The sequence below is a fragment of the Carassius carassius genome, chromosome 28 (genome assembly GCF_963082965.1).
Source record: "Carassius carassius chromosome 28, fCarCar2.1, whole genome shotgun sequence".
Classification (NCBI taxonomy): Eukaryota; Metazoa; Chordata; class Actinopteri; order Cypriniformes; family Cyprinidae; genus Carassius; species Carassius carassius.
This window is the reverse complement of record NC_081782.1, coordinates 17,648,821-17,671,006: the sequence shown is the minus strand read 5'-3', so window position 1 is coordinate 17,671,006 and position 22,186 is coordinate 17,648,821. Positions and strand designations below refer to the sequence as shown.

The following is a 22,186-nucleotide window of genomic DNA, read 5'->3' as shown; positions in this document are numbered from 1 at the left end:
CATTACTGTACATAACTGTAAATAAGCTTCCCCGTCTGAATTCTGCTGGGCTGAGAGAGATTTAAATCAGGCTCCTCCCTCATGCATAGTGGGTGGGGCTTTATATACCTAAACAGATGGGATCCGAGCTTTGTCTCCGGGTTGTCAGTGTTATTCTCGACAGCTGCTGTGAACGACTCTCGTCGCGTTTCTCTTCATCTCGGTTCATCACCAGCGAGCACCAGCGCTGCATTGACAGCCTCGTGCCACCGACAAATCGCTGGGTTTAAGCTGTCACCCTGATGCTGGATCGAGCCGTGTTGCTCGAAAGAGAAAAGCTGAGACGGAACAATACCGAAGGAGCTTGTGTATCGTTGGCAAGTGAATATCAGCTTTCGTGAAGGACTCTGTCACCGCGCCTTTGCAAGCTGAGGACAACAAACGACAGTTCCTATAGACGCTCACTGTAAACAGCAGCAATGCCGGGGTTTGACTACAAGTTCCTGGAGAAGCCCAAGAGACGCTTTCAGTGTCCTCTGTGTAGCAAAGCAATGAGGGAACCCGTCCAAGTTTCCACATGTGGACACCGATTCTGCGATACATGTCTGCAGGAATTTCTCAGGTATGGAAGCACATTTCACAAACACATACTGTGTGTTTTTTACAGGAGGAACGAAGCGTAACAACAACAACAACATAGGATACACATAACCAGCATTTAAAGCGGTGGTTTAAAACACTGAAGTGCGTTCAAATGATAAACCGTTTCTTCAGTCATCGTTTCAACACAAGACAGTCAGTCATCTGCGCTGCATTGATATTTAATATCTGCCCATGGGCCTTGAGTTCATCTGGCAGCCAATAGGATAGCAGGGATGCTTGTATGCAAATATATTGCAAATGAAGTTTAGCGTCAGGAGACAAGTACTGAAAGAAGCTACATGTGTAAGCGAAGGAAATGCAACATTAGAAAAAGAAAGGAGAGGTGGGTAGACAGTTAAATGAAATCATAATATCTAAAAACATACTCTTAGCAGTAGTTATATGAGAGCAGTTTTTGTTGGACCATCATAGTGAAGCTTTGTACCATCTACTGTCATTAACAGCAAGCACACTGATACGAATAGTAGCCTAAAATGGTTAGCTATATATATTATTAGGTTTTGTTCAAATCGAAAAATATTATTTTATGGGTCAAATCAATAGCTAGTAAGGCCACATGTTACTAATGTACTTGGAGAGTGTAAATATTTTGCTTCAGTGCATCCAGTTGTGGTCTACCTTCATAAATGCCGGAAAAAAATATTTTCAGACCTGTGCGCGCGCGCGCGTGTGTGTGTGTGTGTTCAGGCGGTAGAGCCTCTCAGCTCTGGCCCTGTCTGTCATTTTGACCCGAGGCACTACAAGGCTCTTTGAGAGGGGGTCTTCCTGTGGGATTAGGAAGCGAATCCTTTATTGGAATCTGTGTGCTGAAAGACTGGCGGATCATTTGCTCAGCACTAATTTGTGTTATTTGTAATTCGTTTGCTAGGTCGTGTATAAACGGCATGGCAATGCATAGAACAGAGATGCTCAAATTGAATAAGAAGTCATATGAACAAAAAATCTTTAAGCATGCAGGCCAGCAAAAAACTCTTTGGATAGTAGTTCTGCGGTACGGTGTAATGTTTATTGTCTGCGTTTTGAATTATGTATCAGTGTATTAGCTTTCATTTTCATCTAGTAGGAAATTCAAAACGAGATCATTTACATTGTCAACCAAAACTGTTTTACAAACTGGTTTATAACCGAAACCGTGAATCCAATCAGCTGTAGTGAACGGCTATAAAACAGGTGTGCACTGACTTCAGTGCTAGGTGTATAATGTTATGCAAGTATCATCCGTTATTTGGATAAGAAGTTGCTTGGAGAATGATGTGATGGCACTGTAAACTTATAGCACTTGTTTTAAAACTGAATGATTGACAGCTGAGATGCACATTCTGGTCAGGTGTGACATTTTTGTCTTAGAGCATTAGTCATGCATAATAAAAAATTAAAAAAATCAAGGAAATAATTTATAGAAAAATAAACTCCAGTATCGGTACTACATACATTACTGTTCAAAAATTTGAAGTTGGTAAGATTTTAAAATGTTTTTAAGTCACTTTTGCTCATCAAGGCTGCATTTATTTGATTAAAATTACAGTAAAAATTGTATTATAGCGAAATATTAATATAATTTAAAATAACTAGTTTCTATTTTAATTTGATTTAAAATGTAATTTATTCCTGTGAGGGCAGAGCTGAATTACTCCAGTCTTCTTTGTCATGTGATCCTTTAGAAATCATTATAATATGCTGATTTTCTGTCAAAGAAACATTTATTATTATTAACAGTTGTGCTGCTCAACATTTTTATAGAAACCATGATTCATTCTTTGAAATATAAATCTTTAGCCGCATTATAAATGTCTTTACTGTCACTTCTGATCAATTTAATGTGTCCTTGCTGAATATAAATATTAATTCCCCCCCCAAAAAAACAAAAAAAACATTTGAACGGAAGAATATATTTTTAGGGAAGTTAACTGACATCCTCATGTGAGTCAGAATTGGCCTGCGGGTTGCCGGTTGAATAGGATGTTACTGTAGACATTGTCAGGCATAAGTTTAAACAGATCATATCATGCCTTCTTAAATGCTGCACGCTAATAGAAAATATCTATATTTATATTTAGAACATTGACAGATTATTGTATCATGCCAATCATGATATCCAGACACAGCAAGGAACATAAGAGCGTGAATTGATTATTTTTATTTTTTTACATGCATGATCAATTCAGCCCCGAACAACAGCAACAAAGGCTCAATGTGAGTCACAGATAGGGCAAAGATCGGATCTAGTTTTTCTACATATCCAAACAGGTTTTGTTTCTTTCCTGTCTGCATGTTGTGGAATATAAACAGAACCTGTGCTGATGCTCTGCTGAAAGATAAAAGGTCACAGGGTTTGTGAATGCCATGTCCACTGTAGGCTCTCAAAGAAACACAGAATTATCATGTTCGTTTTTGGATGGAGGGAGGAAAAAGGAAGGGCATGATGCATTTTGCCTAAGGCTCTGTGTGTTTATGTTGGTTCTATTCTCAGTAAACCTCTTTCTTCTCACGCCTAGATAGGAGAAAGATTCTAGAACGTGAAGCTTTGCTCAGTTTTGTATTCGCAAAACTGCTTGAGATGATACAAATAAAAGACGTGCCGTGGAAGACTTAATGAATGCAGACAATGCTTATGAATCATCAGGTCATTAGTGTGTCACTGGGAAGAAAGCCAATCTGCTTTTCTTTATAAGTAACTTTTTCTTTACCAACTTTTGTCACCAGCTAATGAGTGACTTTTTAACACTAGTTAAAGCTACGCCTATTTAGAGTTTACTGTGTCTGTTTTACATAAACCAGGCTTCCCACACAACTGGCAAATTGCTTTTTTTTTAAACTTTTCCCTTTTTTGCTGTTATTCAAGTAAGTATTTTAAAAAAAGGATTTTAGAGAGACTAGATGCACAAAAATAACTTCCAAGAGGGCCTCAAGATTACTTAAAATTAAATGAAACAAGCTTTGAAATTAGCAGAAATGACTGAATATCAAGATATTTTGTATTTTAATTCACCCCCTCAACTGTTGTTTTATTCCTTGAAGAACCAGGATTTACACGGTTTCAAGACCTGGAAAGGTCACGTAAATTAATAAAAATTTTAAAACACCATTGGTATTTTTTATAAATACTGGGGTATTTTTTTATTTTATTTTTTTATAAAATAAGAATAAAACTTTTTCTAGTTATTCCAAAATCTAAAATATTTGATCATAAATAAATGTATGATTAAAATAAAAAAATGTACTGAAAAAAAAAAATGAAATTTTCCAGTAAAGCACAAACAGCTGAAAATGTTACCCATCCTTTGAATACTGTTGTGATCAATGGTGGGCCTTGGAGTCAAAAAAGGCTGAGAACCACTGATCTAAATGTTATATTAATAATTTATTGTTAAATTAGTTTTAAGTTCAGATCATGGTTTATGTGTATTTTGGCGATCAGAATCAAAAACTCACGTGCCAGCGTGTTAAGATAAGCATGTGCTTTGTTGACATTGCGTGATAAGCGTGCATTCTCTTCTTAATTGTTGTGTACAGTACACATTCTGAGCTATTCCATCCGTTACTGCATTCAGCCTCTGATCAGTTCAGACCTGCCTTTTCATTGAGAAATATTGCCATATTTGTGAGGATTTACATGGGTTATGCTCTTGCACAACTATGAATCACCATCTGCTGCGTTTAAACCATTATTAGAAAAGGGCCTCCAGCTACTTCAGGTTGAGTCTCACGCTACATGCACACCTATAGACTTGCCTCACAAAAGTTAGTTTCAGATTCAACCCTGAATCATCTCAATTAAACTCTATTTACTTGGATTTGTCCCATGCATGCACACCGATGGACTTTGCTCCCATGTTGGTTTATTTGTGTTGTAAATGGAGCATGTTTCCGCTGAAGGGGGAATGCGTGAGGCGGTTATCTCAGAAGGCCTAATCAGAGCCGGGAGGGTCATGAGGGGCCGAACCTCAGGCCTTATCACTCCAGCAATCAGCTCGAGTCATGTGACCGTGACACTAATGCAGAATAGATGAACCTTGAGCTGAGGGCATTTGGTTCACCGCCATCACACAAAAGAGGCTCTCATAATATGGGCTAACATCTCTTAATGCACATACAAGGATGCCCTTTATGTCATTAAGCAATGGTTTAGACTAGTTAGACAAGTCGAGCCAAATAAACTCTTAGATGTTTTCATGTGGTGCTTTGTGAGATAGGGGTAACTGTTTTGTATTCAAGCTTTAGCTTTGTTTGCTTAGTGTCTGGACTTCTTGTGTAAATATTCTGCTAATAATGCACATTAGGTGCGTCCTAGTTCACATACTTATGCACTCCCTTGCCATTTTGTAGTTTAATTGGTACAAGTAATGTTTTCAAGGGTTGTAATAGTTAATGGGATTTTTTCACCCAAAAATTAAAATTCTGTCATTAATTACTCAAACCCATTATTCTTCCGTTCATCTTTGGAACACAAATTAATTTGAATAAATTTTTCCATGTGACATCAGTGGTTAACTATAGTTTTCTAAAGCTACTACAACAGTTTTTGTGCACAAAGAAAAAAAAATTACTTTATCTAACAATTCTTCTCCTCCAAGTACCATCCTCCGCCATTCTCGAGAGTGCCACCAAACATGCACATGCATTTCTCTTTTTCTTTGCGCACAAAAAAGTATTCTCGTAGCTTCAGAAAATTACGGATGAACCACTGACGTCACCTGGACTATTTTACCGATGTGCTTACAATGTTTCTGGACCTGGGAACATTTCAGTTACGTTGCTGTCTATGCAGGGGCACAAAACTCTCGAATTTCATCAAAAATATCTTAATTTGTGTTCCGAAGAGGAACAAATGTCTTACAGTTTTGGAACAACTTGAGGGTGAGTAATTAATTAAATACATATATATATATATATATATATATATATATATATATATATATATATATATTATATTTACACACACACACACACATATATACTGTATATAAAATACTGAAAGAAAATATAAAAACGTTAACTCATTTTATTTCAGCTAGTTGCAAAGGCAACATTTCTCAGTTTCATTTAATTTGATTTGATGTACTACAATAATAAATAGAGATATAAAACTGAAACTAATCAAACTGACAAAAGCGCATTAAAATTACTATCATTTTAATTAAAAGTAAATAAAAATCTGAAAATATAAAGTTAACAACTAATTTGTAGCTGTCTGCCATCTTGATTAATTTTTTTTTCCACTGAACTTTTCACAGTGCATTCTGGGATTGCATTCTCTGCAAAAGATAAACATGATGTTACTTTAGAATGTGGCCAGAACAAAAGCTGCGTCCAAAATCGCATACTGTCTACTAGTGTCTAGTACCTTCTACATTTGGTTTAAAACTTACAGTGACTGTTAAAAAGTACTTTTTTTGCCTGTTTTATGAGTAATGTGAATTCAGAAATACTTTTGGTCTCACAAACTATACTATATGAAAGTGAATTAGTCATATTTGGTCACAGCAAATGTATCTTAAAAGAAAATATGATTTTTCTACCTAACTTTTGGAACACCATATGATGCCTAAATACTGTGACTAAATGGGCAGCTCACCAGAGCCCCGTTTCCACCACAAAAGTGGCTTAGGTTTTGAAACAAAGGATTTTTTTAAGCTAAAAATGACATTTTCCAATTCCAACTAATATTTGCTTCTCATGTTGATCCACACGAATTACTAATTTTCAAAAAATAACAAGAACCGCATATTTATATATATCTATATCTGAGATCTAAAATTAGAAAGGCCACCACTCAGAAGCTTCTTTTATCCAAAGAATGTACAAAAGGTGACTATCCTGGTCTAAGAAGCATAAAACCTTCATTTCTCTACTGAGCTTCAGTTTTCACAGCCTCTTTTCTCAAACACTATGCCTTTTTTTTTTTTTTTTAAATGTCTGAATAGAGTCTTCTGTTTCTTGTATTGAAGTCAATTCCTCCTGCGTTCTCTTGAGAGCTGATGGTCTGCAACATGTGCACTCTGAAGCCTTGCAACGGAAGGACGGGTTTAACCGGGGTAGAACGGGGTAACTGGTGACAGGCAAAGTGGGAAAAGAAAGATTGACTTCTTTCCAGCCAGGGCCATCTGTGCGAACAACATCTTTTTTACATTAAAGCTCAAATGAATTGCCCTCTGTCCATTGAGAAACAGAAAGGAGCCCCTTTGGCCTGTCACAGACAGTGAGTAGTTCTCTGAGGAAAGGGAGATTTAGAGGAAGCATTGGTGCCCAGTGTTGAGAGGAAGCCAGGCTGGGTATGACAGCCCCTCCTCAGGATTCATGCCATTGAGGCAGATGAATAGTGACTGGGCATCCTCTCTCACTTCCTGTCCAGCCTCATCAAAGACCCCCACATCCTCTCACAGGTGCCACTGGCCTTAGAAGTCATCCATCCAAGCTCATCAATGACATAATAGATCTGAGGCGGCAAACACCGTTTATAGGACCGTTTTATCAGGCTGACTGTTTTTATTTTCAGGTTAGTTTTTTTTTCTTTTTTTAATCATAAATATAATAAATTACTACATTTTTGGGGGGGGAGTCACACCACATGAATTTGTACAGATGCAACCATGTCTTTTCATGTTCAGATTCAAAGTTCAAATTATGTGATATTATATAAATAATCAAATATAATTCATTTTAATTGAAAAACTATTTTTTTAACAACTATGATATTTTCTGTTTTCCTTTTTTTTTTTCTTTGCATGTTGGTCCTCATGACTTTGATTTGGTTAATACAAGTTTTTCAAGTATTAATAAGCAGTTTTGTTATAATATTTTTCAAAGTATAGGATTGTGGCTGACTACTTAATCAAATCTTTGTTTTTAACGAGAATATCGAGAATATAATTTTTTTTCTTCATTTTAATATCAGGACAGTTGTACAGTCTTGATATTTTGACTGTTTATTGCCCCTAAGAATACATAAATTAATTTTAATTCATAAATTAAAAAAAATAATAATTATACATTTCATTATATTATATAAAAGGTATGTTTAAATAATTATGATTTGTAGTTTTAATGCATTTTTTAATAAATAGAACATTTAAATAGCATCATGTCTTTTACCTAGCCCCAAAGAAGACCTGAACTATATCACATAGTTGTATGTTTGCCAATACATAGTGGAGAGAAAGTTAGCAACAGCGTAATATTGATTTTGTGATTGTTTTCCTGAAATAAACTGTGTCAGGCGAGTTGCTGCTTCAGAAATCCCAATGAGTGCTGAGCTTTTAGTCTGCAGTCCAACAAATGAAAACGCCTCGGGTGCTTCTTTGTCCTAATCCATAAATATGTTTCTGCAACTTCAACTGAGAAAGAACAACAACAACTGGGAATGCTAATTAGCCCTGTCAAGTACATTCAAATAAATTCAGTAGACGAAGAAAACCGGCATTACATGAATGCCTTTGGAACGACTACACATTTGACATCAACCGACCTGTGAAGTTTAGTTTGTTGTTTTCTCAGCAGAAAGTCTGAAGAACTGAGATCAGATACTGGCTGAGTGAGTGGAGAGGGGGCGTTTAGGAAGGTCCAGCTGTGAATGGGACGTTATGGACTTAAAGTTCTCCATCCGTTCTAAACAGCTGCAAGCTGGTATAAGGTGCGGCTGTTATGGAGAAGCTTGCATTTCATTTAAATGTTTTGCATCAGCGCTTCTCTGGTTTGAATTGTTCTGTGTTAATTATCATTGTAGAGTGTTTTATTACGACCTAAAGGACTTATTCAGTGAGGGCAACACGAAAAGTGGACGAGCTCTTAACATTCCTGACTGGATATTCTGCCCTATTCAGATGTCCATCGCCTGCAAGTGCATAGACAACATTCCTTTGTGAAAAACCGTGGTGCTTGACGGCCTTGGATGCTCGGTGGGGTTCATGAACAAACTGTTCGTGGGGATCTGGGACTTGCCCAGGCATGCTTGTATTTAAGGAGAAATCATATAATCATAACTTTACTCTCCTTGGGTGCAGAGAACTGTTCGCAGAGAACTATTTCAGTTATGGAGTAAAGCACATTGTCACTCACTCCTTGCATGCTGAGGCCAGGTTGCTTTAACCTAGACCTGTCAGACACGCATCAGCTGGCAGGAATCAAACGATAATTAATCTGCGATTATTGTTAAGGCAAACAGCACTACTGGTATTGCTTGTTCTTGGGAAATTAACAAACCCCTAACACTAGGTATCAAAACAGAGTCCCACACTATGTGCTTTGATACTTCAAATTGAGATATTGAGATAGAGGTCTGAGATATCTAGAGTATCGTAGACCCTCAGCAGTGCATTCTTTTGACTTGCAACCACCCAGAACTCCCTAGAAACCATAGAAATGCACTAAAGGCATCCAGAACACCTTAGCAACCTCATAACTATGTACTGAGGACTGCTCTATGTTGAAAAAACAACTTAATCATTTTAAGTCTAAACTGGTTTGCTGGTTTTGCCTGGTCTCCCAGAAGAGAACTAGACCAGGCTGTCTTTGATTGGTAATTTTTCCAATGAAAATGATTGGGGACCAGTGTTATTGTTAACTACACCTATTAACAGTCAGTTTTTAAGTAATATAAATATTCGATTTTTGATGTTTGACTTCATTGTGTGGACAAAAACAGTCAAAACATTGAAGCAATTTTCATTTTTGGGTGAGCTGTCCATTTAAACCGGCCAAGACCAGCTCAACCCAGGTAAGATCTGCAAACTATATTAGGCTGTTTTTTTTTGTTTTTTTTGTGAGAGAGAAAAGTGCAATTTTTAAGCAGTCCTATTGTGTTGCTTGTACGTTCTGCACTTTGTTTCAGGTTTACAAAGCTTTTTTCTGATAAATTGCTCATTTTAGTGTAGATACTTTACACCATAGAATAAATTAATTGAAATGCTTTTGTGAAACATTCCTGTAACAAGCAGCTGAAGGTCATTTGGAGCATCTAGATGCAATTAGTTTGTCTCGGCTGATCGCTGTGATAATCTAAACCTCTAAATCCCAATCCCATCATGTTCAGCACACGCGGCTTGTGCGTTTTTCACCTTGCCGTGACTCCATCATGCCTTATCTCCTATTCTTCCAACACGGAACATGGTTTAATCAAACGCAAATGCATTTGCATGGGCTCTGAAGTGGGCTGGAGGTCTCAGACAGCTAAGAGAGCCCTGGTGTGAGAATGCTATCTGTTGTGAAGCTGACAGGCAGGCATTTGAAGAATCCGCTGGTGAGGGGAGCAGCTGGGGTGGCCAGATCTTGAGGAAGGAGGAAGGCACCTGTCTCAGTGAAAGGCTCTCTTATAGAGTGCAACAGGTGTTGGCAGAGTGGTTAAGCTCTTCGGTTAAAGAGTACACTCATTCGGTGTTATTGACTGTCGATTCCGGAGGCCGGCCGGATTGAAGGTCACAGCCATTAGTTCCCTTTTGTGAAAGAGGCACTGTGGTGGTTTCCTTCCTGCTTTACTCTGCGCAGATCAGCTCTATGTAGCAGCTCAAAGACGCTCTTTCAGATCCAGCATGGCACGTTTCCTTCGTCCAGCCCGCCTGGCTTACTCTCAAACGTGTCAGTGCAACACAAACTCACGCTCCCATGTCCGGACACCGGATCTTCAAGGTCAGGCGCATGGATCGTTCCTGCTGCTAGAGATGAGAGAGATGTTAAAGAGCTTCCTGTTTGAACTCATTTGCTGTGAATTACTCCATGTCCTAAAGTCTCCTTTTTGGCTTTTGAAAAGACCAACAATGGTAATTTTATAGTAGTTTTGTGTAAACTTATTTATCATTATTTTAATTAATCATTATAAAAATCCTACCTATTTGTGCTACTATCATGTCTTGTATTACATTCTGCAATCTAATTTTCCCTTGCATAATATGTAAGAGATAATGTACATCCAGCCGGTTGTCCTCTCAGAATAAACCCCGACAGGGTGATCAGGACCCAGAGGCGAAGCGGACGTTTCAGGGAAACGGTGCAGTCAAACCACTTATTACACAACATTTCACCACAAAATGAATTAAGGCAATAAAAGGTTTAAGACGAAAATGTTTTAAAACCTTACCAGTTTGTTAGTTCTCTTTTAATCCATTACAGTGTTCCATAGAATTGTAGCAAACGTTTGAACAAAACGAGAGTGAGTCCGCGATGCCAGGATGTCATAATTAAATAATTGTACACAATTTTTAATCGATTTTTAATATTTATACAAATACAAAGCTTCCACCAAGAAAAAATAGTTCAAGCAAGAGTACAGCGCCGACTGCTGTTACCCGGATGAGCCTGTGTTATTAGCTTGTACCGGTTGTTGTCTAGGGATAACATACCTCGGAATGTCCCATAGATATCATTGTATGTATAAGACAAAAAATTAAGTTCCTCTTCAGGAACTCGAGCTGCGTCGAAAACACTTTGTGGAATGAGTTTAGCGTGAGCGGCTCTGAATATAATATCCAATCTGTCTTATAGAAGAGCGTGACGTCACGGGCGGGGTGACGTAAGCGACCAGGAAGCTATAAAGGCATGAGCCGCGCGGCTGGCTTCAGCTTCGCGTATTTCAGCAAGTGCTCTGTGTGTGCATGTCATTCTGTCTTGTCAGTCTTATTTATTGTTGTTTGTCACTATTAGCTCCTCAAAGAGTAAGCAATAGTCAAAGAGCAAAGCTAAGACGAGACATCTGAAAGGCGAATCCAGATCGCGTTTCAGATTGTGTGTTCATCACGAATGGGAATACACGGTCTGTGCACGGTCTGCCTGGGATCGAGGCACGCTGTTTCGGGTCTTGAGGGAGCCGACTGCCTGCACTGGTACAAGCCAGTGTGGACACTTCGATCCCGGAGGACTCTCTCTCTCTCTCTCTCGCGGTGTCGGTGCCGTTTTCGCCGAGGCGGAGCGGCGCCTGCACTCGCTGGGTTCGCAGATAAGATCTGCTGGTGGGTATGGAGACGGGCGCGTCCCTATCTCCTACCTCACCCGCCAGATCTGCCCGATCTCCGGGTGCGGAAGCCGAGTGTTGCGGTCCTTCCCCCCGAGTGACGGCTGTGAATCACCACCTTTTTTTCTCCGAGGAGATTGAAACGGAGGGCGTCGATGAGCTCGCAGTTGCACAAACATAAGCTGCATAAACATCAGTTGCACAGACAAACAGTTACACAAGCATCAGTTTCACAAGCATATTATGCCTAACTGTATAACGAGCAGCATTAATGAGGAGTGCAGCTCACGCAGTCAGCTCTCGGGAAAAAAATAAGGGGGCTGACTGTGCTTCTCGCATATCTAAGGACGGGGCGAAGACGGCTCTGCCTATCTCCACTTGTATTCCCTAGATTTAGAGTTCATTCTCGAGGTTCGGAAGCACACGCAGCGGTTCCTATCACACCACAACCTGTAGTGCTGCAGGCCTTCTGTCCTCCCTTCTGTCCTCCCCCAAGAGGGGTTTCCTGCTTCTAAGCAGACTATTAGTCGTTGGATAGTTGAGACTATCAACGCCACTTTGAGTCCTCTGGTCGTCCCCCGCTGTCGGGAGCCAAGGCTCACTCTACACTGGGTATGGCAGCCTCCAAGGCCTTTCTAGCAGGCGTGTCCATGCTGGACATCTGCAATGCTGCGGGGTGGTCCACGCCTCCTACTTTTGCAAGATTCTATGGCTTAGACATGCCAGTCACTCCAGGCACTTCAGTCCTCTCATCCTAAGCTGTGCTCTTCGGATACACACTAGGCAGGGGTTTGGTAGTCTGGCAGCGTTGGTATTCGTTCCCCAAAGCGTTTTCAACGCAGCTCGAGTTCCTGAAGAGGAACGTCTCTAGGTTAAATATGTAGCCCTAGTTCCTCGAGGGAATGAGACGCTGCGTCTCGAGGCCATACCCCCGGCACCCCTGCCGGCGCTTGCTAGTACTCGAAGCTGAAGCCAGCCGCGCGGCTCGTGCCTTTATAGCTTCCTGGTCACTTACGTCAACCCTCCCGTGACGTCACGCTCTTCTATTAGACAGATTGGATATGATATTCAGAGTCGCTCACGCTAAACGCTTTCCCCAAAGCGTTTTTGACGCAGCGTCTCATTCCCTCGAGGAACTAGGGTTACATACGTAACCTAGAGACATTTTCTATTTTACTTATTAGGAATACATTGGTCCAGGCACAAAAATTTAAGGGGTCACATCAGTGACTCTTACACATTTTGGTACATGCAAAAAGAACACCCTATCATTCAATGCTGTGTCTCAGAGGCAGAGCCTATGAGACAGAGAGAGAGTGTGTGAGGAGTGTGTTTGGCTCGGTGTGAGTGTTCACTACCTGTGCTGTGGGCTGATGGCGAGCACAGGAGTTCTAGCATGTTCTTATCAGCTACATGAGTGCACATCTAGCTTCCTAACAGACCCGCCGCTCCCTCACACACACACACACACCTCTCTCTCCGGCATAAAGAGCCTCACCTTCACCCTGTTACCATGGCCACTCAAGTTGTGGGCCTAGCCAATGGCATGCAGCGCACACACACACAGAATCAGTGATGAGGTGCTGATGAGCCGCCCGCTTTGACTGTCTCCCTCTAATCAATGAACCGAAAGAGGAGAAATCACACTATAATTACATAATCCTCCTACATAGGGAGTCATTGGGTTTAACGTTGGTTTTAAAAGTTTTTGAAGTCAGGAACTGGAGAAAGGTGGAGAGGTGTTGTTTTGGGACGCTGGAGGTGACTCATCGCCTATAAGGTGCGTAGTTTGTTTCCACCGGCACGCGGTGACTCAGACAGCTGATAACAAGGGTTAAAATTTTTAGTTTCTCAAAGAGTTTCACCTACAGTTACTTTTACTGCGCTGACTCCACTACAATATAAAGTGTAATGTGGCACACCGCTGTCCGTATCTGCAGCGTTGAGAGCAGGTGGTGGATTTTCTCACCCACTCTTTCTGGACGCTTCCTGGGCGCATGAGGAAATAGATGGTATAATTAGATGGTGGAACTGTGCTATTGGGGTGTGGTTCAGTTTTTCCCTGGAGCGCCTATGGAGTCGAGCTGAATCAAGCCTCCTACACAACACACACATTACTTTATTCTTTCAGCACCAGGAGCTGTACACTGTCTCATGCAGAGACGCACAATGAAGAGCTCTGTCGATCCGCTGTGTCAGGCTCAGGTCTGGCTTAAGAAGTGAATTTAGAGTTCATTCAAGCCATCTTTAGTGTGGCGCAATACTGCTGGTCTCACTGAGGAGCTTTTGTGTTGATGCTTTAACAAAACATTCACTCACTGCGTGACAAGGCAGCTATTTTATTATTATTATTCAGTGTATGAGAAAAATGTATCATTATGAAAAGCTGATGATGTTAGATGGTGAAAAAATATGTATAGCAAATGTTCAGCTCCGGGTAAAACAAAAAGTGATGGATATAAAAAAAAAATTCATTCATTCATGAAGAGAATCTGATGCATTTAGATTTAAAATTGTAATCCCTGAAAATCGTTTTCTTTTTTTGCCTCTTCTAATAAACTGAGTAACAGAAGTGGGGGGGGGAGTGATTAATCGCATCCAAAATAAACGTTTTGTTTACATAATATGTGTGTGTACTGTGTATTTATTATGTATATATAAATACACACACATACAGTATATACGTAGTAAAGATGTATATACATTTATTTATATATATATATATATATATATATATATATATATATATATATATATATATATATATATATATAATATCTATCTATATATATATATATATATATATATATATATATAGATATATAGATAGATAGATAGATATATAAATATTTAGCTGAAGCACCTTTACAGTCTCAAGTCTTTTTTGTTTAAAGCGAAAAGCTTTGCTCATCAGCATTTGGTAATTATCTGCCATTCTTCTCCTCACCTCTTCACCTCTCAGCTCTGTCAGGTTGGATTGGGGTAGATGCACATTTTCAGGTTTCTCCAGAAATATGTGATTGGGTTCAAGCTCAGGTTCTGGCTGGGGCACTCAAGGACATTCACCGAGTTGTCTATAAGCCACTCTTGCTGTGTATTTAGGGTCATTGTCCTGCTGGAGGGCGAACCTTCTGCTCAGTCTGAGCTTCTGAATGCTCTGGACTGGGTTTTCATTAAGGCTATCTCAATATTTTGGTGCATTGAGTGTTTTCCTTCTACTCTGTGTTCCTCAGTCCCTGCCGCTGAAAAACAGCCCCACAGCATGAAGCTGCTACTTCCACACTTTACTTTTGGGATGGTACTCTGCAGGTGTTGAGCAGAGCTGGTTTCCTTCAAACATGATGCTTGGATTTGAGGTTCATCAGACCAGAGAATCTTGTTTCTCGGAGTCTTGAGGGTCCTTTTGGTGTGTATTCATGTGTCTTCACTGAGGATAAGATTGAGTCTGGCCACACCTCCGTAAAGCCCAGATCAGTGGAGTGTTGCAGAGATGCTTGTACTTCTGTAGATTTCTCCTAGCTCCTAATCCTTCCCAATACCCAAACTTAACCTCAACTTTTATGGCTATATTAATAAGCAACAAATTAGAAGTTTATTGAGGCAAAAGATGTAGTTAATGGTTTGTTAATAGTGAGAATTGGACCTTAAAATTAAGTGTGACCATAAATATTTATATAAATAATAAATATATAAAGAAGTATGTGAAGTAAAAGTTGTTTACAATTTTATAATATGCAAGAAAAAGAGAGGCTATAGAGGGAATTCAATGTAGGAGCTCAATAGTCTGAGATAATGGTCAGGGAAAGTTTAGTGGCCATTATTCAAATATATTTTGTCATATTGACAAGGGCTCTGAGGTGTTTGTCAGCTGCAGACTAATGAAAGACATCTCTGCCCAATGAGTATTTGTTGGCCTGGATTATCTGTCCGCTCCACCTGCTGTCATGGTATAACCGCGCATGACATTGAGGAAGGTAATCCACCCATCCTCATCCCAACCGGCGCTAAGGATTAGCACACTGCTAATTTTCCTCTAGCGAAGCCCGAGGTTGTGATGCATGTTTTGTCTCCCCAAGTCCAGTTTGTTTTGTGTTTTTCAGTACAGATACCAGCCAGGAGTGAGAGGCAATCGCAAGATAACGGAAACTGTGTCGAATTTCATTTCTTACGCTACACAGGCCATTTTAATGCTTCGCTAAATCTATGTAGGCTAAAAGGAATCGATCGGGAACAAACATGCAGATCATTAAACATCCACTCTTATATTAGCTGGTGTCTCTTTATAAGATCATATCTCCAATTGCATTAGCTCCTTTATCTTTTGGACCCGACAACAAAGTGGAGAACATTGAGAGCTGCCCAAAAGCTTCATATCTTACATCCAGAGCTCTGAACTTGCTTAAAGGCTCTCCAACTTACTTTTCCTCCAAAATAAACCCTCAGAAGATTGAATTTATCAAGCCGTTGCAAGATTATCCAACAGACATTATCAGCTTGTTCTTAGATCTTCTCATTTGAATGAATTATGCATTCATCTCAGAATGAGCCGCGAGAGCTTACTCTTTTCCAGCTCGCCCCATAGCCCTCTCCAAACCCAGACCCTTTTTAACATCTCGCCTTCCCACCAACTGAGAAGGGCAAGATGGGCTCACGGCTGGAAGATAAACCAAGAAACGGCTAATCCTGCGAGCCTTTATGCTTATACTTTCCCTGCTAATTTCCACATCATTGAACTCGCAATCCTTTCAAACTGAGGAGATTTCTAATTCAGACTGGCTTTGTCTTTGTCGCCTGCATTATGTCAGTTTTAAATTTTAATCAGCCCCTCGGAAGTGACAGATGTGATGTGAGAATCTGCCCTAAATGCCATTTTTTTTGTGAATTAAATGCTTTGTACTTCAGCATTTATCAGACCAGAACATTGTTCAAAAAAATCACCTTTTGTGTTCCACAGAAAAAAAGACACTCAAACGTTTTTATGACATGAATTTTAATTTGTGGGTAAACCATTCCTTTAAGACTCCCTCATTTTATCCTCAGGAGAACCACAGTTTTCTAGTGTCTCAAATCTTAGGATTACCAGAAAACGGAGTCACCCATCAGATGTGCTGGTTATCCGTCCTCTCAGTATCTGGGATTAGTGTGACACTTCTTTAATATCTTCTGTTATTTTTAGAGTCGGATTCCTCTGACCCTGTCAAAGCCTTCCTTGTGGCCCGTCTTGCACGATCGTGATAGTTAGCAGCGCAATGCCCTTTGACAGCGTTAAAAAGGGTGATCACAAAGCACTTCAAAGCGCTTTGGTGCATATGGACAGTGTCTCTTTTAATAAAACTGTCATCATATCTGAGGCGTCATGTGCTTGCGTTCTTCAGGAGTCTGTGGCGTCACTGCTTCGCCTCAAAACGTTTGCCGTCTCTTGGATGAACGTTCTGCAAACATCTGCCCTTTACCGAGGAAGCTAAAATTAGACTTGCCGCCTGTAATTAAACAGCAAAAGCAGCCTGTCGGGCTAACTCTGTTTGCCAAACTCTGTTTGCCATTCATGCCATTTTTGATGATTGTGTGCCAGCGTGTGCATATGCATGCATGGTTATGTAGGAGGGAGAAAGAGGGATGCAAACAAAGGAAGTGACAGTTAAACATGTGGGAGAAAGCAGAAGAAAAAGAGATGACATTTCGAGTGAGCATCAAAAGCAGAGGCCGTTTCACATCTGCACTTGACTGCAGCTTTTGGCACCTCTCAACACGGGCCGGTGTCTCCTTCTAACATATGTGCAAAGTCTAATGGAGAAATGCTCCTTAACCACTTCACATACGAGACCAGGCTCTCTCTGCTGCTCTTTCAAGCTGCCATCAAAGCTGGCCAGGAACCGTTATACTCCATTGACACCTTTCATAGGCTCTCCATTTCCAGGTCTAATGCCAGGCCACGTTTACACCTGGTTTTAGCAGCCGTCTGTCTCAGGGATCCGATCAAGTGGACAGCACTAGGTCAGATGTGTCTTGTGTTTTCATTAAAGCATCGAGGAAGTGTTTAAAACATTTATAGTCTGTACTATAACACAGTGGATCTTAGAATATCCTAGTGTATCCATTGTTTATTTTATTTTATTTTAATTATGGTTACCGTATTTAAACTTACTTATTTAATATATTGTGAAAAATCGGATTATTTTAAATATTTTTTTTTTTATAAATTATAATTGAAATGTTCAGAATTACAATTTCAGTCGCCATTTAAGAAAATATGAAATATTGTATTATATTAAAACATTGTATTACATTTTTCATATTTTTAATAACAAATTGTTTTAAATTGTCTGCATTTCCGACTTTGTCAACATTTAGAAAACGTATATTGTATTATATTAAAATATCACATTTCATTTTTCTTTAGAAAATTAGATTTGAGATTTTTAGTACAAATAATTTGAGTGAGAAAAGAAATATTAGATTTAGATAAGTTTTGAATCTTTTTTATCACAAATTATATTTGACATTTTCAGTACTAAAATTTGAATGAAAATTATATTGTATTATATTATTAACATTTAATATTATATACATTTTTTAATTCTATCTTTTATATCTTAAAAGTAATATTTACATGCTCAGCATTACATTTTGAGTGAATATTTCTAATAGATGTATTTTTGCTTTAATGACAGAAGCACTCAAACTGCATGAACACCACGAGTTTGAAATTATGAATGCCACAAATCTGCGTATATTTGATTAGCAACCTACATATAGTGCAGAATTGTGCAGAACTGGACATGTTGGTTGTGCTGGGATGATATGATAAACACGTGGCATCTCCATCAGGACTAATAGCAGCCGCTTGGCCCGGTGCAGATCATTTAATGAGATGTTCCTACATATCAGGAACATGGAAAATAAAATTTATATAATTATGAATCAAATGTAGATTATGGTAGTAATATAAAGACTGTGTGAATCACAGGTGGCTTGTCTCATCAATGTCAGCGGAGAGAGAGAGTGATGAGAGAAGTGTGGAGAAAAACTGAGTGGTTTTGCGTAAGTGTGAGTTCATATGACCTGTGATTCTGCTTGTCACATAGCAGCACAGCATTTTGACAGGTCATCATTGCCCACCGTTGTGATTTCAGTCATGCCAGAAACCACCACACACTTCCTCTGAGTGCATCATTATACATTTACAGTCGGTCCATGCATAGGATTTGCATTACAAGTGTATAATAAAGCGTATTTGCAATGTTTTGTATCAAGGTCAAGATTATTTGACTTGGCTATTGTAAATCATGCCTAGGACACTGCAATAAAGGGTAGGCAACTGTGAGTGAGTAACAGTTAAGTGCTGGTGTTAAGTGCTCAGCTCCTGCAGTGTTTTAAATGAACAGACATGCTAGATTTATTATGGTCAAGCCCTCACAATCTGACAACAGTCCCAGTGTTGTGCTGACCTGAGCACGCCTGCGGAGGTCTGTGATCTTCAGAGTCAGGTGGGTGGCTTAGATGATACACTATTGTCCATCCTAAATGTCAAGCCAGAAACTTTACTGCACTTGCAGTTCAGAAAAGTAAAATATGTGCTTTTCTGTTTTTCCTTACTTTGTTAATATGAAAAGTAAAGAGTGAACAGAAGATAAATGAGAAAAGAGAGCAGGAATGGAGGCTGACCATTAGGCCCAAAATATATTCTATTTAAGTATAAAATAATAAAGTTTCAGTGTGAGAAACAATTTAATAAAGTCACACTTGTGAGGTTATAGAGTCACAGTTACAAGAAATAAAGTCACATTTGTGAGGTATAAAGTCCCAGTTACAAGAAATAGTCACATTATTGAGGTATAGTCACAGTTACAAGAAATATTCACATTTGTGAGGCATAAAGTCACAGTTACAAGAAATAAGTCAGTTGTGAGCTATAAAGTCACAGCTGAAAGAAATAGTCAGAGTTGTGAGGTATAAAGACAAAATTACAAAAAAAATAAAATTGTCAGATCTAAACTGATAATTACAAGAAATAGTTACAAATGTCAGAAATTAGATGGAAATTATGAGAAAAATTAAAGCTGGAATTACAAGCAGATTGTGAGATATAAAGCCTCGGTTACAGAAAATAAAGTCTTATGTCTCTTAGTCTTATAAAAAAATATTAAAAGTAAAGTGAAAATTCACAGTTTTGAGAAATGTAGAAATTTGAGTCAGTTGTGAGATATAAAACACATTTACAAGTAATGAAGTGATGATTATTTTTATGCAAATGTGAGAAAGTTGCAGTTGTGATTAGGGATGCACCGAAATGAAAATTCTTGGCCGAAACCGAAAACCGAAAAATAGAAAACCAAGGCCGAAAACCGAAACCGAAACACCGAAAGAAATTATTCCAATTATTAGTACCATTGCATTTATTGCTATGACCGTGTACTAACTTTACTAAAATTAAGACATTGCAAATGGCATAAATTAATATTAAAGTTTCAAAGATAATTACAATTACATAAATTATTAAAAAAAAACATAAAAATACATAATTACAAATTATGCAAATATTTATTAAGCACATTGCAACAATGCACAGTATTAAAATAAAATTCAAACTAAAAATTTATCCCACTCATCTGTATATTAAATAATAATGTACAGGCCTACTGGCCTGCAGAAAGGTTTTAAAATGAACTGTTCTCTCATAAAAACAAAGTGCATTTAGGTGAAGTGCATTTGAATTTGTTCTCTGTAGGACTAGGAAGTGCATTACTTCTCCAGTAGGCAAGACTGTTATCACTTCTGGGGATGGGGACTTCAGACAGATAACCATCTAGCTGTTGAGCAGTTGAGCTTGTCATCTGCCTGACATTTGAGAAATATTTGAGAGAGTGTATTTAAATAGGGCCAGGGCATAAATAAACATTTTTATCAAATTAAAGCAGAAATCTATCAGAAAATCTATCAGAAAAATGGCTACAATCTGATATTATGTATTTGTGTGTGTGTGTGTGTGTGTATGTTTGTGTATAATATATATATATATATATATATATATATATATATATATATATATATATATATATATATATATATAATGTTACATATATAGTAGCCTAAGAACAAAATAGCCAACGTATTATTATTATTTGAGGCACTTTCTTGCAGAATTTCACTGAACATATCAGACAACGAGGGTGCATGCCCCTCATCTGGTGCAGAGACAAGTCTTTTTTCTGCGCTCTGATCTCAGTCTCCTGCGCTTGGCGCTTCTCCGTCTCCACGCGGGTTCTCCGCATCCAGCGCGGCCTGGATCATTTCTCGTGCGCGCTGCCTTATTTCCGCATCCAAGTAATGGTCTTTATAACGCGGATCAAGCACATTCGCGATGAAGTGCAGAGGATCCGAAAAGATCTCAGTGAGACGTGTGCTAACAGACTCTATAAGACTGTACTTTTCTTTGTTTTCACTTTGTGGTCCGTCTCAATCTCTTAGTTAGGAGACGCTTTAGTACTGCGAATAAAGGAATAAGAAGAGAGAGAATGTTCTCACTGGTGTGAAGTGAATGTCGCGGGGAGCTCGTGGTCTGCGCTATGCAGGTGCACGTGCAGGTCGCGGTTTCTGTTTGCGTCATCACAACATTTCGGCCGTGTTGTTTCGGTGATAAAAGTCTATCGGCCGAAAACCGAAAATGCCATTTTCGGCCGAAAATTTTCGGTGGCCGAATATTCGGTGCATCCCTAGTTGTGATATATACTATCGCCTCCGTAAGATATAAAGTCACATTGTGAAATAATTAAAATAATTGTGAGGCAATTACAGTTAATAATGTTGCAATCATAAGAAATTACAAGAAAACACGGAGAAAATTAATTTGCAATTACAAGAAATAATTGCAAATGTGAGAAGGTCACAGTTGTAAAAAAAAAAAAAAAAAAAAAACTGAAAGTGACATACAGCCAAGTATGGAGACCTATACTCAGAATCCTTGCTCTGTATTTAACCCATCCAAGTGCACACACACAGCAGTGAACACACACAATGACTTTTTACTGTGAGGTGGAATTGGGGTTCAAAGAGAGGTTATTAGTGAAATGAACAAGTCTTTTGGTTCCCTGTATCCAAATAAACATATAGTGCTCTTTTCAAGGGCAGATATTAGTTTTACTGCCTTCAACCGTCCTTAAGTGCACTTACTATTCATGTCTGTTGAATCGATGACTGTACCAGCCATACAACTCTGAGACAGAAAGAGAGAGATATTGCTTCATAAAGAAGGCATTCAGATTTGCTCTCAGCCCTTCCGAGGTTTCCTTTGTTGAGCTTTCTCTACAGCGATAGGCCCCTTCCGGGTGGCCTGCCTGTCAAACGCGATGTAGAAGGTGTTAGTGCAGTGTTGTGACGCCTGTCCTCATCTATATCACTTTTCCAGCGTACAGCTCACTAATCTGACCTGGGGCCAAGGCAGAAAATTTTAAGGGGCTTTGAAGGCAATTAAGAAATCATTAATGAGAAGTGAACAGCTACGTTAATACTACATATCTGACCGCCATGAGCCCAGAGGAAGTAGAAGATGATGTTGAAGAGAGAACAGAGAGCTGTAATTCTGTGTTAGGTGAGGGGGGACAGACA

At 39.0% G+C, this 22,186-nt stretch overlaps 1 protein-coding gene across 1 annotated transcript in view; it reads left to right on the top strand.

Annotated features, from left to right (window-relative positions):
- The first annotated feature begins 115 nt into the window (after window positions 1–115).
- The window catches only part of traf4a (tnf receptor-associated factor 4a), a 39,690-nt gene continuing 17,619 nt past the window's right edge, over window positions 116–22,186 (top strand). Inside the window, exon 1 of the mRNA XM_059514703.1 lies at window positions 116–601. Coding sequence (XP_059370686.1) covers window positions 459–601 — 143 coding nt within the window. The 5' untranslated portion in view covers window positions 116–458. The remainder of the gene's footprint in view (window positions 602–22,186) is intronic.